This window comes from Eimeria necatrix, genomic scaffold (genome assembly GCF_000499385.1).
Source record: "Eimeria necatrix Houghton genomic scaffold, Enh_scaff2395, whole genome shotgun sequence".
Lineage (NCBI taxonomy): Eukaryota > Apicomplexa > Conoidasida > Eucoccidiorida > Eimeriidae > Eimeria > Eimeria necatrix.
Genome location: NW_013652976.1, coordinates 1 through 3,432, shown reverse-complemented (window position 1 = coordinate 3,432; position 3,432 = coordinate 1). Strand labels below are relative to the sequence as shown.

Below are 3,432 nucleotides of genomic sequence, written 5' to 3'. Positions count from 1 at the left end.
AAGAGGACGCCCGAAGTCGCATGACGGATGGTCAGGACGAAGCAAGAGATAGCTTCCCGAGTGGTCGTACTTGGAGCGGCTGGGATTAGGCCTAGCAGTCCGGGAGCTGCCATTCGAATAGTTCGATTACACACGTTTGCCCCAGTCATGCCTAGCAAAAGTAGCCATCTGAACATGACGTACTGTGCACCTTTCCTGCAGTCTGCAAGTGGCCTATCACCGTAAGGTGTTCGAAAAGGCAGTCTCAGCAGGAGCGGACTATTAATTGTGGAAGATGCCAAGAGGGCGGAGCAGACAACATTTTTGCGTCGTGTAGGCGTTTCCAAAGCATAGCGGAACAGCACCAACGATGTAACACCGCGGCTAGAACACTACAAATGCAAGCGTTAATGCGGCACGTTAATGCGGCATTCCTCAGCTACATAGATCGGAAGTGCAGCACTGCCTCACATCAGTGTGGTAGTGAGGGCGGCGTCGCCCTGGAATCAATCGTCAAAAGAAATACCTTGCGTACGCTGGGGCTTGATGATGATAGATTTCGGCAGAGGCACTCACAACGCTGAATAGACCTTCATTGCCTGAAGGAGGTAGTGGACCTCTGGTAATTGGTGAGAGTAGGTGTTGTCTGCATGCGTGGAACAATTCGAAAACAGATCGCCACACAACACCTTGCATTCTTCTTGCATCAACCAAAATGAAGCATGAAAAGGTTCAATGGAAGAGCAGCCGTGCGTAACAACTCTCTAATAAGCAGTGCAGAAGTGCAGAGCGGGCTTCGCCTGTCCATCGAAAAACAGTTGAAAGCAATTACCTCCACCACTAGCCACAGAAGTATGTGAGGGATTTCTTGCTTTGGTTGTTGAGTTGAATTGAGGCTAAGGAGGGACGAGGCATCAACTGTTTTCGGTTACGCGGGGAACGACTACACACGCACAACTGTGGTTATCGATCTATTGGGGACATCTATGGCACGTCTTGGTGTACCCCGCAGCTGGGTTTTGCGAGCTTAATGAGTGAAGGCTTGCTTGAGGACGTTTTTCTAACAGTACTAAGCGAACCAGTAGAGCACATTGTGTCCAGATACGTTACGTAGTCAGGATAATCAGGTATTCTATGTGGCGTAGCATTAAATTAGAAGTGCATAGAGAAGAATGCAAATAAAATACTGACATATCGGGTTCCTTTTGAAGCGTTGCCTTTGGAACTTCATATGCTACTAAGTGCAGTTTTCTTCAGCGCCTGTTCCAGAAGAGTGGACTTGAGACACGGCGAGAGTTTGAAGAGTTGTTCTGAACAGTTCCACGCCTTCTCACTCCTCTCTAACTAAAGAACTGGACAGCAAATCACAGACTGATATATTGACGTAAGTATTGCAGGTTGCCACTCCACTTCGTGGTCATGAAAAAAGCTCATCACTGGACACTGGATTGTAATGCGCATGTACTTCAATGGATTCCCTCGACGCCTCTAGAGGCCAGAAATGGGAAACAGGTGGTGACTCGATGGAATGGGACTAGTATACAGTGGGACTAAGGCTTTGCGGCCTTGACTGCACGCTGTGGTCCAAGGCTCAGGGATGATTGAGGCGCCACTATTGGTGCCGGAGCAGCCCAGATGGTCCAGACACACACCTTTTACGGAGGGTCCCCCGGATAGACTTATGTGACTTACGTGTAATATAGGCTTCGGTCCCTAATTGGGATACTTTAAGGGAAGAAGCCATGTTTCGAGGATTAATCATTCGAGACAATCAGCCGGTGAAGGCAGATTCCACGTAGTTCGCTGATGACAGCACAGGGTACTACACTGCCACGGTCATGGACTGATTTGAAGAACTGCCACAAGGAACTTTGAACTCCAACTGTGAGACAGCTCTGAGATATTGTGAAGCTGTTTCATATTTGTACACTTGTTTAGGAGAAAACTGCCGCAGATTATGCCCCTACTGACCATCTAGTGACCAGCTTGGGGCTGGTAAAGGCATCATGAAGCCCCAAAAGTTGAACACAGCGAGCAATGAAATCTTATGGCTCTGGTACTGGAAAACGGTCGACGTTGAGTATACCGCTGTCTTATTTTTGTCTGTATATCTTCCAGCCGTCCGCCAGCTGCTTCCCGGCAGCAGGAATCATGAAGCCCGAAAAGCTGAGTTGAACCTTAACAGCGATCTGTCTTCATCTACAGAACGCGAAAGCTTGCTTTCGAGTAGTTCACTTAAACCAAGATGCATACTGAGCCAGTGCTGCCTAATTCGCGTGTCTCACAGTTTCGTTGACCAAGGGAACCGCGCAACAGCTGCAGAGAGTACTCTAGAGTAGCTGCGAATAGTGCCACGCTACATTCTTTGGACAGCATATGGACTGACGCTGAAAGCAATCTTGTAAGTATTGAGAGTGTGCCCCCACGTACGTGAGGCGCAGAGTCTGGTCCAATGGGCACACCATCCCGTAAACAACTCCAGCAGTGCATGCTGCCCTCTGGTATCGCCCATCACGGTTCTGAATCGCATCCACGAAAACAAAGAGTTCAGCGCTTCGCGGATGAATCACCCTTTATCCAGCGTAAAGAAAACAAACCGTTTGTATCGTCTTGGACTCGTCTACTAGGCGTAGCATTCACCTCGTTGGCAGCAGCGTATTTTTTGCTGCTTTGTTTTCGCTTTATAGAGTCTGCGCGTCAGTGGTCCCCGTCCACTAGATCTCTCGCAGCCCGTCGAGACGAGTCGTGCGATTCAGGCAGTGTGTCTGGGGATGGCGATGAAGGTGGCAGTGGGCCGACGGGGGATTCGGCAGAAGGTTTAGAGCTAGAGAGTTTTGGGGAAGGCAGCCCTTTGCTGCATCATGAGGCTTTCGGATTACAAAGCACTGCCGGAGGAACACAAGAAGAAGTAGTTGCTGCTGGGTTACAAGGCGCTGCTGGAGGTGAAGAAGCAGAAGCTGAAGAAGCAGAAGGAGACTTCATGGACGCATTTTATGATGCGGTTAGGGAATACGTTGGTGGCGTTGCTTCTGATTCAGAAAAATCACACGAAACATGTGACTTGCACTTATGGGAAAGCCGGAACATGCCTGCGGAAGAAGAACATCGCTTAATACGTCTCTTTAGGCGCATGCAAGAGGCTGCGAGTTCATGCCGATCGTTGCTGCCAGTGTTGACGCGCAGACACCGTTTGCAGCTGACAAACCACGTGTTGAAGCTGCTCGCCCTGGATTTGGGAGCCATTTATCTAGTTAAGGAGGATAAGGAGCGTCGTAGAAGTGCTGTAGGCGACTCTCTCATTAAGCTGGCAAAGCACGCACTTTACCACGGGCATGATGGCGCAGGTAGTAAGAAGCTCCGCAGCAGGCTCATAACTCTGACAACTTTGATAACAGAGTTAAAGCAGCCACGGCATCTATATAAGGAAAAGGCCCCTGAAAAATACAAAAGGAA

At 49.3% G+C, this 3,432-nt stretch overlaps 1 protein-coding gene across 1 annotated transcript; it reads left to right on the top strand.

Moving 5' to 3' along the window:
- Window positions 1–2,431: 2,431 nt before the first annotated feature.
- On the top strand, window positions 2,432–3,323 carry ENH_00032500 (hypothetical protein; the record flags this gene model as incomplete). Its single annotated transcript, XM_013580245.1, has 1 exon — window positions 2,432–3,323. A coding segment is annotated over one exon (892 nt), but the record flags the coding sequence as incomplete, so codon positions are not given.
- Window positions 3,324–3,432: the final 109 nt, after the last annotated feature.